Below are 23,785 nucleotides of genomic sequence, written 5' to 3' on the forward strand. Positions count from 1 at the left end.
TTTTCAATCTCAGTGACTGACTGACAGTAGACAAGCGCTGGACGTTAACGCCAGACCGGAATAGGAAGTGCCGACCTCCTGTTAAAATCTAACGTTGCCTGCCACGCTGTGCACGTAGGATATTATCAGAGAATGTCTAATAAGGGGAGAACTGCCACTCTCGGAAAACTTCCGGTTTCTGAACTGGTTGCAGTTCCTTCTGTGGTTCCACATGAGGGCGCTCGTTCACGAGTGCAGAATGAATGGAGGTCTATGGAGCTGTACCCCTCAAAATCCACTTTTCTCGGGATATATATATTTTTTCAAGTAATTTGAGTATTGTATTCGAAAGGGGAGGCAAAGAAAATACACTTGGTGGAGTATTATATTTTTTAAAGTCACTTAATTGTTCTAAAAAGCCTTTCAAACGTGTCAATGACGTCACTCATTAGCACAATGCTAGCGTGTTATGGGCAACAACGACCCAAACTGTAAGAAATCAAAAGGACATAAGTACTCGTTCATTCAACTTTTGACCTATAACCCATGTTGAAGTTATATAAACTACAATCAAATCTGAGATTTGTCAACGACAATCAGGTGAAAGAGACAAATTTAGCCGTCTAGCTCCATTGACTCCCAATCATTCTGCACTCATGGCGATCGCCCCCAGTGGAACTCTGGTGGAACTGCAACCAAAATTCAGTACAATGGGACTTCATACGGAGTGGCCAGGCTCTCCGTAGACGGGCTCTGATATTATCTTTGCCAAAACGTCACACGTGGCCACGGAGAGGTTGGCGCACATAGATATTAGAAAGCTAGATAGGTGATACTCCCGAACGTAGCCTACGTAAATAGCGACACCATCTTGGTGGGGTGTAATAACTGGAGTCCAGTAAATAAGAAGCATGTGACTCTGACTGGAAATCAAAGTGTCTCTGATTGCCGGTGTTATGGTAACTGGCTTTCATGTTAACTGGCTGGACTGTTTACTTTGCCTCTGGAGTTAACGTAACCGCCCCCTTCTTGTGCAGATGTGTTCAGCTGATGATGTAGCCTCCGATACCTGTCCGCAGATTCGTCTGTTTAACTGAAGTTCAAATAGAAATGTTTGTGATGCTCCACTTTGTTGTTTAATAAAGCTTTACAACACGATGTGTCGGCGTTGGAAGTGTCAGTGCGCTGGACCATGAATATGTTACCAAATAAATGTGGCCGTTGGGAGTTAAAAACCCAGTTGTATTATACCACAATATGGTCTGACTACGCCACTCAATTTCAATTTATTGTGCTTATATAGCGCCAAAACATTACACATGTATCATGGCGCTTTACAGAATGTAGGCAATCAGAGAAAAAGAAATGAGGGCGAAAAGGAAGAAAGAAGGAAGGAAGGCCCATGGGTAACAGGGGCGAGGAAAAACTCCCTAGAATTGGAGATACATATAGGAAGAAACCTCGAGCAGATCCACGACTCAAGGGCCTGACCCATCTGCCTAGGATCAATACGGACAGTAAGGTCTGTAAACAATGACAAATGCATATGACAGTCAGGTGTGGAGAATAGGACATGGTGTTTAAAGCACCTGAGGTGAAAGGTGGGATGATTACGTATCCGGTATGATAAAGCATAATCATGATTTAGTGAGAGAAAGTGAAATAGTCCGGCGTCGGAATTGTCCAGGAAAGAAAGTTGTGAGGGGTCAAGTGGTGGGTCAGCAGACAATTTATTGGACTGGGATGAGAGACCCAAATAGTACTGTAGACTAATGATGTACCCCACGCTAGTATTATTCAAGTGAATGAAACAATTGGAGGCTGATGTAGCAAAAGCAATGTAGACATCATTTATTTATGGTCTGCAGAGTTATTAAAATAGGTGCTTCGTACAGGAACAACATTAATGATAGTAATACATCATGGACACATACATGAGTTCTCGTAGACAAGCCTTCATAGGAGAGATTTACACTAAATATTGGGCCGGACCACAGTACTCAATGTTGACAGGAAATCCACATTTAGTTCATCATGAGCACAAGGCTCCAAAAGGATTCAGCACGCCAAAGACAGCAACCAAGGCTACACTGCATTAACCATAAAGTGCTTTGTTAGTACACACAAACTTTAATCACACCACACAGTGGTCACCTTAATACATTGAGCATTGAGCCCTGCCCACTAGCTACGAGAACCCAAGCAATGGCTACTTAAATTTGAGAACAAGTAAAGTGCGTGAGTGCTACTATGATGATCAGCTAAAGCTATCCCAATTGCACATGCCCACTGGCACTTTCCCCTGTCCCCCCGTAATATTGCACACTGCCCAAACACAACAATTTATCTCAATGGTAAAAGATAAATGACCGGAAGAGCTTGACATTAACCATATAAGTTCATAGGCATGATATCAATGAATGATAAAAACATACATAAGTTTCATACATTAGAAAACAGTGGCTGGATGTCCAAACAAAGTAAACAAGACGAGAGACGGGGTTCATTCACAAAAGGCTTCTAATAACCTCGCGTGAACAGACACACACAGACGCCGGAGCGCACAGAAGCCAGTGCACACGTATGACTGAGCGCACGGGACCTGGTATAACAACGGGTTTGGCTAGGCCATCCACCCCAGCACACGTCAGCAATTATACAAACACTCTGTAACACCAGCACAGTCTGAACGCACCTGCAAGAGAAGGGGGCGGTTACGTTAACTCCAGAGGCAAAGTAAACAGTCCAGCCAGTTAACATGAAAGCCAGTTACCGTATAACACGCAATTGTTGCCCATAGACGAGAGGGAGTGATTTATAGACAGTAAACGAACTCAAGCCCATTGAGGTTGTCACTCCCACTGATCTATAAAGAACACTTGTGTTCAATTGTGTTGGGTTCCAGCTCATATAGGCATCAAAGGAAATGAAGAGGCGGATAAGATTGCAAAAAAGATGTTGGAAAACAAATATATAGGAATTAATGTTCCAGTGGGAAAGGGTGAAGCTAAATCCATAATTTAATCTGAAATTATACAAAAATGGCAAAGAGAATGGGAGACAGAATTTAAGGCTGGACACTACCATAACATTCAGAAGAATGTGACGGGGAAAAGGGTTACATCAATGAGTTTAAACAGAAGGGAAGAAGTGGTCTACCAGACTTTGATTAGGACATACAGGTTTGAATTCTACTTTACAGATATTATGAAAGGAAAATGGTTTATGTATGGAGTGCCAAGACAATGAAGATGTGGAGCATGTACTGTTTACTTGTGAGAAGTATAATGATAATAGAGTGGCAGGACATGGAAGGGGAGAACTCAATTCATGACATAGGCTACTTGAGGAAAAGGGCATGACAAGGGAGAGACTTAAAGCTTTATTTATTTATATTAATAATACTGGTATAATGAGAAGAGTATAATTATTCTCAATTTTATTTTGTTTTATTTTGTTTTTGTTTTTGTTTTGTTTGTTTTGAATTAACATAAGCCTAGACTTTATGACGTTGGTATTACACACTCCTGTACAGTTGGTGGCGGTATACTTTAAAAAAGTCATCTGCCAAGAAACAGAAGAAGAAGAAGAAGAAGAAGAAGAAGAAGAAGAGGAGCAGCCCGTTGATGCCATGGTTGATGCTAGGACGGACAGGCCGGACTGACAGGCTAGCTTTCTAATATCTATGTTGACGCAGACAGCGTTTTCATGAACACGTGATCAACGCGAAACAGTCTCATTTGAAATCTGCTTGAAAGCCGGATGGTCGACGTTTAGAAGAACTTTTATCAGGATTTGTTTTAGTTGTTTCGGAGGTAAGTCAACATACCATTGCGTGAAAATGTCTAAACATAGCCGGCTCTAGGCAGCCGTTTAGCCTATGAGTTAGGCTACGCAAAGGCCTTAATCATTTTTTATCGGGACATAAAATGACACGTCTCGTGTTTGCTTTGCCTTCTGGGCTATCAAGTAACTCTATCAAGTAACTCTATCAACTATGTTTCCTCGTTATCATCTGTGTCTAGTGCTATTTCTTCTTATTTTATCTGTCGTAGAGGTGTCTGACTTTAAATGTGCAGGCGACTCTGTTTTGCAAATGCAGTTATTGAATCTGCAAGTTACGGTGGGTTTCCTCACAGCGAAACACCTCACGATTTTCGGCCAGCGAAATTCACCCTTCGCTAAGCCACACCCGAAAACCGCCACAGGCCAATCGTGGCTTAGCAACCCGTCACTAGGCACGGGAGGTCTGACAAGCTTTTCGAGTTTTGCCATGTTAACCTGTGGAGACTGAATAAATTATGCTGTGGGTCATGAAGGGCACTTATTGGATGTGTGGTGCCCTAACCCACGTAAAGACACAGTGAAATAACATGTTGCACTATAGAAACATGATATAATTGGGAACACATATTGTTATAACTGTAAAAAATGGCATAGGCCTATTGCATGATATTTCCATAACCGCGAGATACACGCTTCACGATAACGGCAAGAAGTTGTTAACAGACGTTCACCAAGATGTAGGCTAGCCCATCAGCAATCTATTTAAAATAACACCTATTTGAAGTACCATTCATGATTTGTTGTCAAATATTGAAATTGTGGGAAGTACATAACTTAAATGGTATGTTTCTTTCGTTTTAACATTAGCCTACCACTAACGTCATGTAAACCACACAATAACCATAAGGCATGTTTCTGATAGGCAGAGTAAGCATATTAGCAAAGAGGTTTTATTTTAAATTGTATAATTTTCAAAAAAGTACAATTATTGCAAGTTGCAATACTTTTTGTATTGGTTTTATACAAGATGTGTAATTTGCAGAGTAAAAGTTAGATTCTTCATTAGAATCATGAGTGTCTCTTTGTAAACAGCATCATTTTCTGGGGCCATGCAAAACTGCATTACCACTAGTGTGGAGTTATTCAGTAAAATAGATCCTTAGTCAATGCAGTAATTCCTCTCTCAACCTGTAGAAAATGCTGTGAACATCTGATTGTGCATGAAAAAAATACCGTGATATTAGGGCTGTAACGATATACGATTCGAAACCGAAATCGCGACATTCATATCCACGATACTGTGTCGCGGTGTGAAAAGGCAGAATCGCGACACACCCTTTCTAGTGTTTCACGCAGTGCTTTGCAGCTTACGCGGCCGCAAAAGCAACCCACATCTCCCGCTTTACTTATCGGTAGCCTACGTTGTCCAAAAACATAAATAAATAAATAATAATTTCATACCTCACCTTGCTTTCATTGTAGACTATGTGTGCAACTTTACCAAACAGTAGTAAACCCCCTCTCCTTGCCCAGCTCTCTCCCGCGCTCCCTCCCCCTCACACTCTCCCTCCCTCTCCTGCTCAATGAACATGCGCAACTTAAATAAAACATTCACAATCGTGAAAGCAAGGACGCATAGAAGACGACTAGCTAAATTACTATTAAATCCGCTTAGCATCATTAGCATGCTGCACATATTTGTTTAAAACTCTTGCATTGAAGTTCACTGATCATCTCAATACAACGTTTCCCAAAAGGGCCTGTCCTAAGGAGAACAAGTATTACCTTGAAACTTAAACACACATGGGGAAACTGAACAGTCCAATCAGTAGACTATGATCGGCTAAGCTAGCCAACTATGCTACTTTGTTTACAATATTTCCAGGCTTCAACCAAACAGCTGAATTAAAGAGGTAGAGTTGTAATAAAAAAGTGTGCTGTCATAAATATCAGTCATTCAGAAAAATATTTTTATATCAGGATATAAAATAATAGATATATTATATTGTAATCCTCTGGTGTTCTAAGGGAGGCTATTAAAAATGTTATTTAATAAAATGTCTAGCCCCCCCCCCCCCCCCCCCCCCCCAAAAAGAAAAAAGAAAAATCGAGATTCATATCGAACCGTGGGTCAAAAATCGTGATACAAACCGAATCGTGAGGTTGGTGTATCGTTACAGCCCTACGTGATATACATTTTGGGTCATACCGCCCAGCACTAATCCATTATGCCAATTTTGCAAAATGCCTCTGTCAGTGAGACATATTTTGATCTGTTGCCCTGCCTTAAAAACCAAAAGACAAAAATGTTATCATCAAGGTCGCACCTTTGAAGTTTTAGAATATCTTACTAGCATAGATTTTAAAAAACATATTTTAAGTTTCTATAGCACACAAATGCTCTGGCCATTAAATAGCCTTAGTTGCGGAAATGGCCTTAAATTAAACAAACAAACAAATGCTTTACTTGACGCTATCGACATACCAACATTGTAAAGACGGTCCTGGACCAACATTCTAAAGGCGGTCCTGGAACAACGTGGCAATGTCGCTCCAGGACCATGTACAAACAAAAGTGACTGCTTTAGCCTATTAGCAAGCTACATTAGTAGTCCAAAAGTGTGCACCTTAGCCAGTGGACTAACATTACACCGGCTTGGCACTTCTCAACTCACAACTCTTACTTGAATAAATCACGGTCACCCACTCCCTCTTTAACTCACGCACACACTCTCCCTCACGCACACACTCTCCCTCACGCACACTCTCCCTCACGCACACTCTCCCTCACGCACACACTCTCCCTCACATACACACTCTCCCTCACATACACACTCTCCCTCACGCACACACTCTCCCTCACATGCACACACATACACTATCGTCCCTCTCTTTAACATACTAACACCACTCACTCTACTACACACACACACACACACACACACACACACACACACACACACACACACACACACACACACACACACACACACACACACACACACACTCCTCCCTCTCTTACTTACACAGACACACACACACACACACACTCCTCCCTCTCTTACTTACACACACACACACATACACATACTCTCCTCCCTCACACACAAACACAAACACTATGTTGATGGGTTGCTCAATGAATTTGACCCAGTTATTTTATAGATAAATTCCATACATGGTTATGTGAAAGTATGGCTATCAGAAAACAAATATTTTACCTGTGTTGTACTAAAAAATTGACTGAATTTAAAATAATAATGGGGATACTAGTGCTCTGTTGTCCAATGGTGCAACGGCATGTCCTGTGGTACAACAAATTGAATTGTGAGTGGAAAAGGTATTTTAATGAAGAATTTATGTAAAAAGTGTTTGATAGTATAATAATGCCATCATTACTATGCAGCTATAAGGATGAAATGAAGATTCCTTGGGTTTTATACTAAATATAATGAATGTAACCCAGACATTTGGGTGAAGTCTCTATGTGTACATCTTATAGTATATAAATAACATAATTCTGAATTTTTGGGGGGTATGTTTGATGTGAAAATATAATTGGGGCAAACTAATATGCCTTGGGCTCATCTATCTTATCTGTCCAACATTCTCTGAATTAAATAATGGCATTCTTTATTTTGTTGCACCGGTGGACACATTTTAGGACTACCACACCAAAAAGTGAATAATATGCAAAATATATGAAGAATTAGAAATGGACACATTCAGTTTTGAATTATTCACAAATAAGGGAATATAATTATGTCATTTGACGTATATGTTTGAATTATTATTTTCTTCACTTTGAATTTGAGTTCACGTCAACCACCCACCTGCCTTTAGCTAGTAATGCCCCCTTATCGTGATGGTGATGGTGAGCAGTTCGTTTTGAGCCATAGAATACCTGCCTTTTTTTCCTGAATGATGATGAAGAATTATGTGTTCTAATCTCTCTCTCTCCCTCTCCCTCTGCCCAGAGTGCCCCGCCTTCACACACACACCCTTTCTCTCGGGTTGACATTACAATGTTGCCTAAGCCCAAGTTTCAATAAAACCCCTTGTTTTATTCTCCCCTCTCTCTCTCATACATATATACAGTGAGGAAGTTGGTGAATAAGAAGAGATATTAGGGAAACAGGTAAGTGCTGACATGTGCTTGTTTGTACGGGTGTGTGTGCTGTATTGAAATCGTATATACTGATTGTAAATGGCTGTGTTGTGTGGCTGTCTTCTGGCGTGGTTTCTTCTTACTTTCCTTTCTCTCTACACCTCTCCCATTTATTTCTCTCTTTCCCTCCTCTTACTATCCCCCTCTTTCTCCTTTTCTCTCTCTGTATCGTGCTCTTTCTCTCCTTCTTTATCTCTGACACTTTTCTTCCTGTTAACTCTCCCCATCTTTCTCCATTTTCTTGCTCATTCTCTTTCTGTCTATTTCATTCTCTCAGTCTATTTCTTTCCCTTTCTTTTTTTTTCTTAATGTCTTTCTCTGGTCTTTCCTTTTTCCACCTTACTCTCCTTTCCTCTATCTCCTGTCTGTCTGTCTTTTTTTTTTTACAGACGTGATGATGGGTGTCATAACCCTCATATTCTGATTACGTGTCAGAAAGAGACACAGCACGAGACGGTAGTCAGTCTTGCTGATTACGAGAGCAACTGCGGTCTAAATGTGTCTTTCTCTATGTTCTCTATGTTCTTGCCTTATTCGACCTCTCTACCGCCCCCTGCAGACTGATGGCGGAAGCAGCTAGTAGGACGTGTGTGGTGGTGACGGGCGGCTCAGGCATGGTGGGGCGAGCGATAGAGCGCGTGGTGAAGGAGGAGGGAGGAGCGCGGGAGGGAGAGGAGTGGATCTTTCTCTCCTCCAAAGACGCCGATCTCACGTGAGGCCCGCACACGCACACGCACACACGCACACACGCACACACACACACACACACACACACACACACACACACACACACACAAGGGAGGGTGGGTGGGTGGGTGTCCTTGGAGATAATATTGTCTCTGGGCCTCAGCAAGACACATGGGGGGGGGGGTAGCATTGGAGCGCATTTGTTTATAAGAACACACTCATACATACATACATACATACATACATACAGTACATACACACACAGGCACATACATACATGCACACACACACACTCACACATTCATACATACACACACACACACATACATACAGTACATACACACACACAGGCACATACATACATGCACACACACACACTCACACATTCATACATACACACACACACACATACATACAGTACATACACACACACAGGCACATACATACATGCACACACACACACACACACCAAATATTGACACACAAACATTAATAATGCTGATCCCACACTACGAGCATACTTTTACTCCAGAGCAAAGAGGACAATACTCTCAACACTCTCAATAGGCTACTTTTAATATAAAAATTAATGTAAATCAGGTTTCTCGGCCAAGTATACTAGCGTATACAAGGAATTTGGTCTCTGCATTTATCCCATCCGTGAATTAGTGAACACACAGAGCACACACAGTGAAGTGAAGCACACACTAGGAGCAGTGAGCTGCCTTGCTACAGCGGCACTCGGGGAGCAGTGAAGGGTTAGGTGGCTTGCTCAAGGGCACTTCAGCCGTTCCTACTGTTCGGGGATTGAACCGGCAACCCTTCGGTTACAAGCCCGAAGCCCTAACCAGTAGGCCACGACTGCCCAACATTCTTTTCACACTCTCCATAGGCTACTTTTCAGAGGAACAGTGCATCCTAATGTGCTAGAAGTTATTCCGGTTACGCCCCACCACTTTGGGCTGAACAACACACCATCAAGTAACCACAAAAAACAGCTTTAAACATCTCCATGCCATTGGGTACAAAGCAAACCCCCATTCAGCCTAGCTTGCTGGCAGAGGAGCTTTTAACCCTTTCATTCCCATGGGTTAGGTGCACCTGACCTGATAGACCACCAATCAAGGTTAATCACCTTGACATGACTATCAAAACGGAGAGAGAAGAGGGACAAACAGAGTGCATGAGACGCAGAGATAGCCGTCAAGATTTCTGTCCACTCCACTCTCAGATCGTGTCCTTAACCTGTTGAGGAGTGAATTATTTCCCTGGTTCCTTCTAGAATTCTACGCAAACAATCTATAGTTTCAGTGTTCCTTATACAGTCTATGGGGAAAATCTCTGAGGGTAATTGTGACATCATAATGTGGAACTCTCGGTTCGCGAACATTCTAATCACATATTTGTGACCGTACTCCTCAACAGGTTAAGCCAGCCGTGGTGTTATGTGACCTTAACCTGCTTGTCTGCAATTGGTTGCAGGGACAAGGAGGCCACCAGAGCACTCTTTCAGAGACTACGCCCTACACACGTCATCCACTTGGCTGCCATGGTGGGCGGACTGTTCCGGAATATGAGACAGAACCTAGACTTCTGGGTAAGTAGAGTGACCTGTGTGTGTGTGTGTGTGTGTGTGTGTGTGTTACATGTGTTCTTGTGCAGAGAGTTCATTGATGTCTCAAGGGAAGTCATGAAGGCATAATAATGTCTCAATAATTAACACAGAGCATAATACTGTTCAATGCGTTCTCCAGCTCAGTCCTGGAAATAGTCATATTGATGATATGTAAGGGATAATGTATAGATCGCCGGTCATTATTGGGAAAATAAATCCCGACAGGTCGAACTGGACCCCGATGCGCCAGCGGAGGGGTCTTGCTTTGCCCTGAAGGGACTTATTTTTCTATACATTATCCCTCTTATTATATGGCTAATTATTATTATTATATTATTATATGGCTAAAACGAAAAAATAAACTCCACGATATGTCTCATTTATTTGTTACCGTTTCATTGTGGCTTTTGCTGAGAAACAAATAGTTCCCAACACACGCTGAACTTGAATCAAACGTTCTTTAGAACACAGCTGATCAACCGTCTGCCTTCACTTTTTTGAATAAAAATCCATTGCCATTGACAGCGGTCATTATTTGGAGGTCCTTAGACAGAAATAAAGACCAGTAGAACTTTGGGAAATCCCATTCAAGTCAATGGAGCGATCTACTAGCATTGTGAAGAGCCGTATAATATAATAAAATAATAATAATATAGCCTCTTGTCCATTAGTACATGACAGGCTTTGTGTAAACAAATAGTTAAAAGTAGGTAAATAGTTATTTCTTTTTTGTTTCATGCCAAGTAAATGTTCCTGTGTAAAGTTGCTGATTTGATTCTTGTACTTGTCCATTACGTAATGACCAATTCTCTCTTGTTTGTTTGTTTGTTTTACAGAGATGTAATGTCTTCATCAACGATAACGTCCTTCAGTCGGCTCATGAGGTCGGAGTGGTGAAGGTCATTTCCTGCCTCTCCACCTGCATCTTCCCAGATAAAACCAGCTACCCCATCAATGAGACCATGGTATGTGATGTGCCATTGACATTAAAGTGCCCATATTATGACTATTTTTCAACAAGTTAAAATAGGTCTATGAGTTCCAGAAAACATGTTTCTGAAGTTGTTTGCTGGAAATAGCTTGTAGGAAAAGATTCTTACCTTTCTCTATTACACTCTTTTTCAGTCCCTTTCAAAGTGTGCTGTTTCTGCTGCTCATTACATATTAATGAGCTGCTGCTCACTTACCCACGCCCCACTCCATTAACTGTTACCAGGGTCATTCGTGCCAAATCAACAAATGCCTCCAGCCTCGCCTGACCATCTTGGCTTTGCTTCATACTTTATGTCAATAATGCTAAATATTACCCAACAACTATTGTGCAAAGGTTTAAGCTTGTATCTACATTATTTTCTGAGATATGGAGGCTTAAAAAACAGTTGAACTTGTAGGCTTGGTGCGAGAGGTGGGGTGATGATTATGCAACGTCTGAAACACTGTGCAGACACAGGACTATACTAGGCCTATAAGGCTGACATTGTGCAGACGCAGGACTTTACCAGGCCTATAAGACTATACCAGGCCTATCAGACTATACCAGGCTTATAAGGCTAACATTGTGCAGACACAGGACTATACCATGCCTATAAGGCTAACATTGTGCAGACGCACAACTTTACCAGGCCTATAAGACTATACTAGGCCTATCAGATTATACCAGGCCTATAAGGCTAACATTGTGCAGACACAGGACTATACCAGGCCTATAAGGCTAACACTGTGCAGACACAGGACTATACCAGGTCTATAAGGCTAACATTGTGCAGACACAGGACTATACCAGGCCTATAAGGCTAACATTGTGCAGACACAGGACTATACCAGGCCTATAAGGCTAACATTGTGCAGACGCAGGACTTTACCAGGCCTATAAGACTATACCAGGCCTATAAGGCTAACACTGTGCAGATGCAGGACTTTACCAGGCCTATAAGGCTAACACTGTGCAGACACAGGACTATACCAGGCCTATAAGGCTGACATTGTGCAGACACAGGACTATACCAGGCCTATAAGGCTAACATTGTGCAGACGCAGGACTTTACCAGTCCTATAAGACTATACCAGGCCTATAAGGCTAACACTGTGCAGATGCAGGACTTTACCAGGCCTATAAGGCTGACACTGTGCAGACACAGGACTATACCAGGCCTATAAGGCTGACATTGTGCAGACGCAGGACTTTACCAGACCTATAAGACTATACCAGGCCTATAAGACTATACCAGGCTTATAAGGCTAACATTGTGCAGACACAGGACTATACCAGGCCTATAAGGCTAACATTGTGTAGACACAGGACTATACCAGGCCTATAAGGCTAACATTGTGCAGACGCAGGACTTTACCAGACCTATAAGACTATACCAGGCTTATAAGGCTAACATTGTGCAGACACAGGACTATACCAGGCCTATAAGGCTGACATTGTGCAGACACAGGACTATACCAGGCCTATAAGGCTAACATAGTGCAGAAGCAGGACTATACCAGGCCTATAAGACTGACTGAGGTGGGGAATTTTCTAGCCCCGCCTGACCCTATCAGCCTGGCAAAATGGTAAAGTTTTTTTGTATTTTGGTTCCACGTTTCCTGTCTCAGTCCACTGGATCGGATGTTATTTTTCATATGTTGGTCTATTTATGACTCCTATGTTTGTGTCTGCTTCTGTTGTATTCTGCTCCTTACATCTTCACTCTTGATACTGAATATGTTGTTTGCCGAATAATAATAATTGTAACACATGTATATTTAAGCAATATAGCACGAGTGAGAGTGGGGTTGGTCATGGATATTCCCACGGGTGTTGTTTGGCCGTAGCCACGAGGCCGGAGGCCGAGTGGCGCAGGCAACAACAGCCGTGGGAATATCCATGACCAATCCCACGATCACGAGTGCTATATTGCTTTTATACATCAATTCTACCACAAACTAAATAATCTGAGAACATCCCTTTATTGTTTAAAAATGTTAATTTCGACATCGTTCTTACGCATCAAAAAATAGTTCCCTTTTCAATAGACAGCGTCTTGGTTGCTAGGTAACCAACATTCCAGATCCCTCGTTACGGGTCTTTGTGGTTTACCTGTGTTCTTGAAAGAAATGTTGAAAGTCGGGCTGAAATCACATTCATATCTAGGTTTGCTGCATGCATGTTACAAGGACACTGGGCCATGTCATGTAAGGGACATGGTACTGCAAAAAAACGGAAACATAGTCTACATTGCAGAACCACTCAACTTTATTAATTTATGGTGAATAAATGTTACACTACTGTGCACAGCCTGACGTGACGATGCTAGCACGTTAGCAGCGGTTAGCTAACTAACTAACTAACTAACGTTAGTTAGTTAGTCTCCTCCAAGTGACAATCATATTATACACAATGCTGAGAACAATTAGCATCCTCGTTTATCTTACTTACATTGAGTAGACTGTGTGGCTTAATCCACAGATGTGGTGAAGTTTCGTTATGGTTTGCTAAGGAGTCACCCATTGCTTAAAATAGTGGAGGGCTGGGATGAAAACATTGTGTCAAATCTTCGCATTGTATCACGGAGTGATTTATTATTAGCTGTGCAAAGTCTGAGTTGAAATGTCCAGGGATATTCCAACTCATGGAACGTCTCTCGGCCAATCAGAAACAAATAAATAGTTCCATAGAACCCAATTGTTGTATAAATCCTTCTTTATCGTAACATGCTGATTCACTAGGTGCAACACCCAACCGGGTCCGTGTAGACACTAATCACAGTGCATGAAAATGCACTGTACTGTTCTTCCAAGTCTTCTTATTCTTACGATTATTATTACAGTTCATGAAAATGCACTGTACTGTTCTTCCTAGGCTTCTTATTCTTACGATTATTATTACAGTTCATGAAAATGCACTGTACTGTTCTTCTAGGCTTCTTATTCTTAGCTTTATTATTCTTCTGCAGGTGGCCAGGCCACCTACATCAACTGTCAGTTTCTGTCAACTGTCAGTCTCATGCTCTTAAGTCTACACATCCTGTTCAACTGTTTCCTCTGTCCACAACATAATTTAACCATTTAAACTATCCACCTATTTAACTGTTCAGTCATTCCAACTATATTAAACCTCATCTACCTAGCAAATAATTTAACCTTTTAAACTATCCACCTATTTAACTGTTCAGTTATTCCAACTATATTAAACCTCATCTACCTAGCAAATAATTTAACCTTTTAAACTGTCTTACTTAGGACATGTGGGCTTTGTATTTTTCATCTTTGTAACTTTTATACTTGTTAAACTATTAATTAAAAACTACTCAAAATTCCCCTATAGACTTAACATTAGGCTGATGACATCACAATCGGGCCGTTAAGCAATTCGAATTCTAGGCCAGGTGGCCAGGCCACCGTCACCCTATCAGTTTCTCAGGCTCATTCTCTGCACATCCTGTTCAACTGTTTCCTCTGTCCACAACATAATTTAACCTTTTAAACGATCCACCTATTTAACTGTTCAGTTATTCCAACTATATTAAACCTCATCTATCTAGCAAATAATTTAACCTTTTAAACTATCCACCTATTTAACTGTTCAGTCATTCCAACTATATTAAACCTCATCTACCTAGTTCAGTCATTCCAACTATATTAAACCTCATCTACCTAGCAAATAATTTAACCATTTAAACTATCCACCTATTTATCTGTCCAGTCATTCCAACTATATTAAACCTCATCATGTTGGTTGCCAATTAGCACATCATCTGTTTTAACAATACATTTCACACCATATGTTTTGCATTTTCATGCACTGGTAATTCCCTGGAATTGCGTTTTCTAGTTCTTCTTCTAACGCAGTTAATGCAGCTTCAACCGTTTAACGTAGAAACTTCATTCAAACTATGTTACGTAGGTCTTACTTAGGACATGTGGGCTTTGTATTTTTCATCTTTGTAACTTTTATACTTTTTAAACTATTAATTAAAAACTACTCAAAATTCCCCTATAGACTTAACATTAGGCTGATGACATCACAATCGGGCCGTTAAGCAATTCGAATCCTAGGCCAGGTGGCCAGGCCACCGTCACCCTATCAGTTTCTCAGGCTCATTCTCTACACATCTGTCCACAACATAATTTAACCTTTAAAACGATCCACCTATTTAACTGTTCAGTCATTCCAACTATATTAAACCTCACCTACCTAGCAAATAATTTAACCTTTTAAACTATCCATCTATTTAACTGTTCAGTCATTCCAACTATATTAAACCTCATCTACCTAGTTCAGTCATTCCAACTATATTAAACCTCATCTATCTAGCAAATAATTTAACCTTTTAAACTATCCACCTATTTAACTGTTCAGTCATTCCAACTATATTAAACCTCATCATGTTGGTTGCCAATTAGCACATCATCTGTTTTAAAAATATATATTTCACACCATATGTTTTGCATTTTCATGCACTGGTAATTCCCTGGAATTGCGTTTTCTAGTTACATTAACAATAGCGGCAGGTTCAAACTCACCTGGCTCCGGCGGAAACAAACGAGCACGTTTCATGCACGTAGACTATAGGAAAAAAAGTGTCTGCTAACAGTTGTCTGAGGAAGATCCATGGAGATTGAAATGTTTTGAATTATATTTATATATTCCAAATATGTTGGAACTGTACTGTGTGAAGACTTTTTTTTTCTAAAAATTAATTTGTGTGCATTTATATCTTTTTTTTTTTTCTTTGTCTCTCTTGGGTTTGTCTACTCTTGTCATCAGATCCATAATGGTCCCCCGCATGATTCCAACTTTGGGTACTCATATGCGAAGCGAATTATTGATGTGCAAAATAGGTGAGCTCTCTGTGTGTGTGTGTGTGTGTGTGTGTGTGCGAGAGAGAGAGAATTTCTGTGTGTGTAAATCTGTGTATTTGTGTGCCTATGAGCATTTCTTATATTCTCTGTGCTTTGTTTCAGGGGCTATTTCCAGCAGTACGGTCATCGGTACACAGCGGTGATCCCCACTAATGTATTTGGGCCCCACGACAACTTCAACATCGAGGATGGACACGTGCTCCCTGGACTCATACACAAGGCTTACATTGCTCAGAGTAAGACCTACGCGTACCTTACTACATGTTAGCATGCAAGCATCAATACTACTGCTAACACACAAGGCTTACATCACTCAAGAGTGAGACATACAAGTATGTTATTACATCAGTGTTTCCCATACATTGACTTATTTGTGGCGGCCCACCACAATATCAACATTGACCACCACACAATGATTTTCCAGGTTGTACTAAATTGTGCTTAAATCTTGTAAGCATCATAACCACGCTGCGCTAATTTGCTAAAAACTGTTGCATTCAAGTTAATTCTGCAAACCTACCACCACAAATAGAATTCAATTCTGTGGGAAACACTGTACATGTTATCATGGAAGCGTCTATTCATGGGTTTCATCAGGACCCTTTCCACAGGTGTATACAATCATGCACCTTGATTATGAATGCAGACTGCATGGTGCTTGATTAATACACCTGTGTAAAGGGACCTGATGAAACCCATGAATACTACTCCTACTCCTACATCACTCAACAAGACGTACTAGTATCTTTTTGGGTGTTAGAATGCTAGTATTGGTACTATACAAAAGCACACAAGGCTTACTCAATCACTCAAAATAAGACAGTAGCTTCCAATGTGTTAGCATGTTAGAAGTAGTACTATTTAAAAACATACGAGGTTTATATCACTTAAAGTACCGTAAGACCTAATAGCTCGCTGTGTTAGCATGCCAATACTACTATAGCTAACTTTAGTAACTAATTTACTAATTAGTTACTAATTACTGTTTGTGTGTGTGTGTGTGTGTGTGTTAGAGGAGGGCACCCCTCTGACGGTGTGGGGGTCGGGTAAGCCGCGGCGGCAGTTCATCTACTCGCTGGACCTGGCGCGCCTCTTCCTGTGGGTGCTGAGGGAGTACAATGAAGTGGAGCCCATCATCCTCTCAGGTACACACGTGAGCTTCTCAAATGAACTCTGGGAAATGTAGTTCAAAATTAGTGAGTTATGTGAAAATGATGTTGAAAATTTACGTTTTACTTTATGAGTTCACTGAGGAGGAGCGTGCTGAACTCCTGTTCTTGTCAAGGGCTGAAGTGTAGCTATCTCCTCTATATTGCGGCAATATAGAGGAGATAGCTACACTTCAGCCCTTGACAAGAACAGTGAACTCCATAAAGTAAAACGTAAATTTTCAACATCATTTTCTCCCTCTTCTCTCATTGACTGTCATCTGCCATTATCTCAGTCTGTACAGATGGAGTCAGGCTAGAGCCCAGATGGAATCAGTTCACCTTGTTCTTGTATACTCGTGTCGTGCTGTGACTCTGTCTCTTCTTTTCTCTATCTCCATAATGTGGAGAGTCTATCCGTGCTTTTCTCTTATCTCCCATCATGCGGAGACTTCATCCCTTCATTCCTCTCTCTACCTCCTTCCTGTGTGTTGCAGTGGGAGAGGAGGATGAGCTATCCATCAAAGAGGCTGCCCAAAGAGTGGTGGAGGCCCTGCAGTTTAAAGGGGAAGTCATCGTATCCTTCAGCACAGACACAGACACAAACACTTTTATCCCAGATAGATTTACTTTTATTTATGTATTAGACTGAAACCTAAATGAATGCCAGGATCAATAGTAAGTATTGAATAGTAATGGTACCGTAAGTATCGAATGGATCAAGTCTAGTAGCTTGGTGTGGTAGTTCATTAGTCAAGTCAATTTTATTTTTATAGAGCATTTAACATGCACAGAGTGCAACACAAAGCTAGGGCTGAAACGATTCATCGAGTTACTCGAATAACTCGATTACAAAAATTACTCGAGGCAAAAACCCTGCCTCGAAGCCTCATTAAATTCCTATGACGCGCACTATACGCGCAGGGATCTGATTGTTCCACACGGACCGTTGTTCAGGAAGAACACCACTAGCGTGTGAATCGTGATACATTTTGAATTTAGCTGGCGCGATGGCGGAGTCAAGATATCCATAAATGGCAGAGAATGTCTAAAGTTTTCAAGTAAAGTTTTGGGATCATTACATACTCAAAAAGGAAAAGAACAAGCATCTGAACCTAAATATCCACTCCATGCTGTTTCACCAAGCGTCAATAAAATAGGCTAGGCTATTTATCAATCTATCTATCATCTATCTACGTAGCCTATAGCCTACATTGATGTTGGCTGATTTTAATCACATACTGTATTTGTAGCGATGTCGTGATGGCTTGTTTAGCTTTGATGTTTTTAAGTAAGTAAACTTATTCACGTTCAATTGCAAGACAGTATGCCTAAAAAAGAACCCCTCACACACATGCATGCACCCTCATCTTTCCTCACGCACCGCACGCGTGCACACACACACACACACACACACACACACACACACACACACACACACACACACACACACACACACACACACACACACACACACACACACTCTCACACACACACACACACACACACACACACACAGGTTGCTAGGTTACCATAGCAAATAGGCTCACCCCAGAAATGATTTTTTAGTAGCCTAATGGTAAAATTATTTGTTAGTAGCCTAATGGTAAATGCTGCAGGTGTAGAAATCTACATAAAACAGATATTTATGTTGATGTCAGGTCTAGATTACAGCATGAAACTTGTTGTAGGCTACATATTAATACATTAAATTGCTTTCCCTCTTCTCCCTCCCAGCACTTCACAACATAGTATGGACAGCTTTGTTCGCCCAGCTAAGTCATGCACAAGAGGCTGCAATTTTACAGAGAGCATTTTGAACATTATTTAATTGATGGCACTGGCACTTAAAAACACTAAATGGGTAAATTGCAATAAATGGGCTTAGTTTTGTAGCCTAATCTTGGAGTTAGAATAAATACCTCTGTGCCAATTGCTTGATCATTTTACAGCCATGTCATTTTCGTTATGCATTATGTGTTTTGGTTGTTTAAAAATGCAAAAAAAATATTATCCGATTAATCGATCGATAAAGTGCTAGATTAATCGACAAAAAGAATCGATAGCTGCAGCCCTACACAAAGCGCTCCACAAACAAGACACATAACAAAAAGACAAAAGATGCCGGACGGAGCGGCATAGCCGCCAGCGTTCCCGCGACACCTAATGGTAGACATACAAGACAGACAACAAACAAAAATGAACAAGTAATAAAATAAATAAATAAATAAATAAGAAATTAAAATAAAGAAAAGTCTGTGTTAACTCAGTCCAATGGCAATGACATGGCGCACAGCTGCGTCTTCAGACCCGGAGGATCCAACGTTAACATGGGCCTTCTGTAAGTGACGTTAGTAGGCCTACTTGTAGACTGCAGTCTAGAGATCAATGGAAGCATAGAAGCTAACCGTCTGAAGTCATGGGTGATCCCGCAGATCAGCAAATCGGTGGACCCCTGACGGACAGCGACAGCCTGATGCTCCGAGAGACTGCAGAGCTCCCCAACGTCAACGGTAGTTTCGAACGTTAGCAGCAGGCTAGTCTGCTCAATCCAGACTCCAGGCAAGGCAGATGGCAGCTCGCAGGTCAGCAGCATCTCGGCAGTTGCGGCAGATCCCTCGCAGAGTAGGCCCAGGTCCAGCTGTCCCGATAAATCTCCTCGACCAGACAGTGAAGTGCAGCACCGCTCACGGATGGATGGATGAAGGATGTCAGTCCAGGGCAAAAGCTAGTTCTAGCCATAGCAAGCTCCCAATGGACCAACGCCAACGACATCAGCCGACTTGGAAGCAGTAAAAGGGACTAAGAATAACACGACAACTATCGAAACTAACATAAATGAAGAGAGAATACATTTAACTAGACAAATCAATACAAAAAGTGAACATGACATTACATAAAATTACAAACATTACATAAAAACAAACAAAAACATGATGCCAGACGGAGCGGTGTGTCTCGCCAGCGTCCCCGTAACCTAGCAACTGGTTATTAGCTCGAAAAATATATTACCATGCAGTCCCATGTATTGCAATGTGTGCTTGAACACAACAATGGAGCCATATGATGAAGAACAAAACTACAATACATAATGTGTCCTCATGTGTTGACTGTGGTGTTGACTGTGGTGTTGCCTTAACGTTGGATGTCAGTATGACAGCAGCAAAGCGGATGGTCAGTTTAAGAAGACTGCCAGTAATGACAAACTACGACGCTACCTACCGGACTTCAAGTTCACCCCATTTAACACAGGTAAGGAAATTAATATAGCAGATGCACAAGTCAAGCGTCTCACTCACTCACTCACCCACACACACACACACACACACACACACTCTCTCTCTTATGGCATCAGGGAGTGAGGATTGCCCTGAGCTACTAGTATGTTTACTGTAGTGGTTCCTCAGTGGTCAAAGGATTTAGAAGTGAAGTTGAGAGTATGATTTTAAATAGTATTTGAATAGCTATTTTCCAAAATGCTATATCTTCCATTTTAATGCATGTTTATGTTGTTGTTTTCCAAGTGATTTCGGTGGAACTGCAGTTGAGTTATTGTCATTTTGTTTATTCTTTTCTAAATCAAAACAGCACAACTGCACTTCTACTGATACGACCTGAAATACACAATTAAATAACATGACTTATTAACGTTTTGGAAAAGAGCTCTTATTTGTAAGTACCGTCGCCTGACTACAGATTGGATTTATTTTTGGTAGCCGGAGTCATGGCATAGGCATCAGAAGGGACTAAAACAAACTTAAATCAGCTGAATGTCTGAAGGGGCCTTTTGGTTGTTTTCTCTGTCCTTGAGTTTGCTGTGGTTAGGAGACTCTTTCATATACTGGCATAGTGCCCAGAACATTCTCATCAATGGGGCTTTGTGTTTGCTATGCAAAAGTAACCAAGTACATGTAGGTTTCTAAGAACAGACCTGTTTCTTGTTTGTGGTTGTTTTGTTAGATTTATCTTTAATCGTTTTTAGATTTTGAAGTAAGTAAGTAAGTAAGTGATTGACTATACTATAGACGATTAATAGATTTAAATGTTTTAAAAAATTGAAGGCTGGTATTATATCCATGTTTAAAGTTCTGGTGTAAATCAAATCAGCATAGTGGTGGTATACGGAGGATGTGGCCCAGTTAAGGGAGAAACTGTGCAAAGGATAAGATAATTTCACTTATCACCCAGAGTGAAGACATACTCTTTTCTGATTGGCTGGTAGGGTGGCTATTATTTCTGTATAACAGGACACCTATGACGCTATACAGTCTATGCTATGAAGTAGATCTATAGTATAGTATAGTATAGTATAGTATACTCTTTTGATCCCGTGAGGGAAATTTGGTCTCTGCATTCATCCCAATCCATGAATTAGTGAAACACACTCAGCACACAGTGAACACACAGTGAGGTGAAGCACACACTAATCCCGGCGGAGTGAGCTGCCTGCAACAACAGCGGTGCTCGGGGAGCAGTGAGGGGTTTGGTGCCTTGCTCAAGGGCACTTCAGCCGTGCCTACTGGTCTGGGTTCGAACTGGCAACCCTCTGGTTACAAGTCCGAAACGCTAACCAGTAGGCCACGGCTGCCCCCTATTAAGACACCTTGGTGGCCGTTTTCCCTTACTTAATGACTTTGAAGCTTGAAGAGTTTTAGAAGCTTCAAAATGGTGTTTTACAAAATGTTTTGAAACTTAAATCTCTCTCTCTCTCTCTCTCTCTCACCCACACACACAGCCATTAAAGAGACTTGTGATTGGTTCGTGGCTAACTATGACAAGGCCAGGAAATGAAGATTCTCCCTGCAGATTGGCTGCTCGTAAGCTGCAGAGAAAAGGTGTGTTCCGGAACGCAACAAACTGAAGGCCAGTGAAATGATTACAATTTCACAGGAAGATGAGGCTCGAGAATTGTGATTGGCTTAGCCTGTCCAGTGGGTGGGACAGTATGAATGCACAGGACTCAGCAGCACTTTCATTTCACAACTTAAATTCTTTTCTTTTTTTTCTTTCTTTGTTTATGTTTTTGTATGTTGGGAATTGGAATTGTATGGGAATATTGGGTCATGAAAAGCTAACATGTATTTCTACTGTTACATGGGAATAATGAGACCTGCCACTTATTGCTGTGACTTTTCCTCTCTTCTTATCTTAATACAATCAGGACAGATACAGATTTACATCTTAATGTTTTATTTTTAAATTTTATTTTGTTTTACAGTGCCATTTTGGTATTGCAGTCACCAATGTCTAAACGGTTGCATTGGCGCATGCAATGAAAACAAAACATAATTTTTGTATTCTTTATTTACACTTAATACTTTAAATTATATGTTTCTATAGCTTTCATGACTTATGTGGGTAATAAAAAATCTATTGATTATTTTGTGTATACTGTTATATACTGTTCTTGAATTTCCCCTAGGGATCAATAAAGTATCTCTCTCTATCTCTCTCTATCTCTCTCTATCTCTCTCACCCACCCGCTGTCTTGCAAGATATATTGCAGTATGTTAAATGTGTGTATATCTACATACGGCATATACAGCGGGGGAAATAAGTATTGAACATGTCAACATTTTTTTTTCAGTAAGTATACTACCAATGAGGCTATTTGCATGACATTTTCACCAGAAATTAGTATTAACTCAGATAATCCACCCATATAAAAAAACAAACAGTAAAGTCTATAAGTAGAGTTATGTGTAATAAAGTGGAATTCTCAAGAAACTGAAAAAAATATTGATGCGTTCAATATTTCCCCACATGGCAAATTGAAAACAATGACAGCACCTTTCCACTTCTCAGACAAGACATCACAATTTAATTAACACAAACACTATTTTTAGTTCTCCCTCTCACACACACACACACACACACAGGGCTGCTGGATGGAGTAGAGGGTCATGGGTAACTGACTAAGAGGTAGGCTAGACCTCCTAAAAGTAGAACTCTACCCTTACAAAAAATAACTGCAAGTGTCAAAACTAATGTTTGGGAGGATTTTTTAGCAGATCAGGAAATGCATATTTCTTGCAAAAATTGCATGATTGCACATAGCCGCAGTACCCGGTCAGTCGGACTGGATAAAGAGCATGATCACGTGACCGTTTTCAGAGGCATCCGGCTCCGTGTGCCATTTTTCAGGCCACACGGTGGCAGTGTCTCACGCACACCACTCACCAAGAGTGTCGCAGTCTCCATAGTTTCCATAGCCGACACACCACAGAGTTACTGAAGATGATATGTCCGTCGTTCCATATGCCACTGACTAAAATGATACATCCTATAAGTTCAGTGTTATCCTGTGTCTGTGTGAAACAGCTTGCTTTCAGGGTCTTAATTTGGCTGTTGGAAAAATACGAACGATGATGGTCAATCTCATGAATGGTACATTATCAATGAGTGATTAATTAGGCGATCGTGTTATGTCAATTGATTGCGGGCTGTTCTGTTTGTATTGTGTCTGCAACATTTGTGACAAATGCAGTGGCTGCAACTGTCAAGTCTGCTACTTTGTAATAACTTACATTACTTGACACGCCCACTGATATT

The 23,785-nt window shown here is 41.0% G+C and overlaps 1 protein-coding gene across 1 annotated transcript; it reads left to right on the forward strand.

The window, feature by feature from the left end:
• The first annotated feature begins 3,604 nt into the window (after positions 1-3,604).
• On the forward strand, positions 3,605-22,679 carry LOC143124998 (GDP-L-fucose synthase-like). Its single transcript, XM_076286561.1, has 11 exons — positions 3,605-3,794; positions 7,864-7,903; positions 8,493-8,645; positions 10,103-10,217; positions 11,072-11,200; positions 15,991-16,064; positions 16,188-16,321; positions 17,099-17,230; positions 17,731-17,810; positions 20,386-20,485; positions 21,969-22,679. Exons 3-11 carry the CDS (start codon positions 8,497-8,499, stop codon positions 22,022-22,024), a joined length of 969 nt encoding a protein of 322 aa, XP_076142676.1. The 5' UTR covers positions 3,605-3,794; positions 7,864-7,903; positions 8,493-8,496; the 3' UTR covers positions 22,025-22,679.
• Positions 22,680-23,785: the final 1,106 nt, after the last annotated feature.

This window comes from Alosa pseudoharengus, unplaced genomic scaffold, assembly GCF_046254945.1.
Source record: "Alosa pseudoharengus isolate Yale_2024_CS ecotype anadromous, Long Island Sound unplaced genomic scaffold, YU_APseudo_1.1 YU_APseudo_1.1_scf_1, whole genome shotgun sequence".
Taxonomy (NCBI): Eukaryota; Metazoa; Chordata; class Actinopteri; order Clupeiformes; family Clupeidae; genus Alosa; species Alosa pseudoharengus.

Coding starts and splice junctions, on each gene's coding strand:
- LOC143124998 (XM_076286561.1), top strand. CDS start 8,497: ATGGCGGAAGCAGCTAGTAGGACGTGTGTGGTGGTGACGGGCGGCTCA. Junction 8,646..10,102: donor TCCAAAGACGCCGATCTCAC/GTGAGGCCCGCA, acceptor AATTGGTTGCAG/GGACAAGGAGGCCACCAGAG. Junction 17,231..17,730: donor GGAGCCCATCATCCTCTCAG/GTACACACGTGA, acceptor TGTGTGTTGCAG/TGGGAGAGGAGGATGAGCTA.